Source organism: Austrofundulus limnaeus, unplaced genomic scaffold (genome assembly GCF_001266775.1).
Source record: "Austrofundulus limnaeus strain Quisiro unplaced genomic scaffold, Austrofundulus_limnaeus-1.0 Scaffold848, whole genome shotgun sequence".
Classification (NCBI taxonomy): Eukaryota; Metazoa; Chordata; class Actinopteri; order Cyprinodontiformes; family Rivulidae; genus Austrofundulus; species Austrofundulus limnaeus.
Window position 1 is genome coordinate 110,591 of NW_013953250.1, and position 1,425 is coordinate 112,015.

The 1,425-nt window shown below is 37.3% G+C and overlaps 1 protein-coding gene across 1 annotated transcript in view; it reads left to right on the forward strand.

Annotated features, from left to right (window-relative positions):
- nsd1b (nuclear receptor binding SET domain protein 1b) overlaps positions 1–1,425 on the forward strand; it is a gene marked incomplete at its 5' end in the record, with an annotated part of 29,527 nt that overhangs the window by 11,437 nt on the left and 16,665 nt on the right. Inside the window, 2 exon segments of the mRNA XM_014029067.1 lie at positions 227–426; positions 509–643. Coding sequence (XP_013884521.1) covers positions 227–426; positions 509–643 — 335 coding nt within the window.

Sequence of the window (1,425 nt, forward strand, 5' to 3'; positions counted from 1 at the left end):
CTTAAGTATTTAAAAATATTTAAATACCTAAGTATTTTTAAATACTTAAGTATTTTACTTAAAGGTTGATTTTGAAAAGTGTAAATTCTGAAATCAGACAAATCCTAAATTTACAAGCAAGCAAACAAATGTGATTTTACAAGAGTTTAAATAAAAAAGTTTGGACTTTTAACCTGTTTGCTGCCGTCTCTCTGTGCACCTGTTTGATCTGACGTCTCATGAACAGATCCTGCACCGTCGTCGTTTAAATCCAAGAGCAAAGCCCTGAGCTCAGCCCCGGACATCAGCACCTGCACACCTGTACCCTCCTGTCAAACTTCCCCTCCACCCACCACGTCAGCCACGGCCCCTCCTGAACCAGCAGATTCTCCTCAGCCCGATGAAGACCACCCTCAGGAGGACATGAAAGAAGCTGAAGAGTCAGAGGCAAGAAATGTTTTTTTAAAAAAACACAACTACTTTTTATTTGTTTCAAGTTTTATAACATTTTTCCCCCTTATGTCCAAAGATGGACCAGTCTGGGCTGGACCACAGGTTCTCTGTGAAGGACGACTTGTTGCTGTGTGATGACTCTGCTCTACCTGTGAGGAAGATCATCGGGGACCGAGGGGGTCCAGCCTCCATGAAGGAGAATGTGTGCCAGGTCAGTGGCTGAAATAACACARATCAAACCATCCCACTGTCCTTACTGCTAACGTTAACAAAGTTAGCATGTAAAGGTCGAGGCGCTGCCGCACCTAAAGCAARATTTATTCGCCCCACAAAGTAGTTCCACCTAATAATTAATGTAAATTTACTTAGCTTGCTTAAATGGAATTAAAAATGAGTTTTTGAGATTCATTGTCAGTTTTTTTTTACTTGTTTACAGTTACAGTTGTTTACAGGGCGGTACAGTTTGTGTTTTATCCTTTAGAGTTGTGAAGAAAGTAAATATGTTAAAAACCAAAGGGTTGGTTTTTCTTTTTGTCCCAGATTTGAAAAGTGAAATCAGTGTTTGTTTTCTGATGGGTTTCTGTGGTAAAAGCATTCTGAAATTATTGGATTTCTTTGAGAGGTGAAGGTTTGGTGAGTGTGTGCGAAATGACTTTAAGATCAGATTAAGATAAGATAAAACTTTATTGATCCCAGAGTGGGGAAATTTGCACATTACAGCAGCTTAATACAGGAGAAGCTGAGAAGAATAATGAAAGATAAATAAAAGATAACAAACAAAACAACCCCACAATATTCACATGTGATATATAGTAATGTGTATACATAAACACATATGCATATTTATTTACATATATACACATAAAGTAAAATGAAAAGAAAAAACAACACTTTAGTTGTTTTCTGGAGGTTTTCTTTACAAAAAGAAATCATCCACAAGTTCGCAAAAGGACAATACAACAGAACATATTTTGACTTTCCTGCATTGTTTCA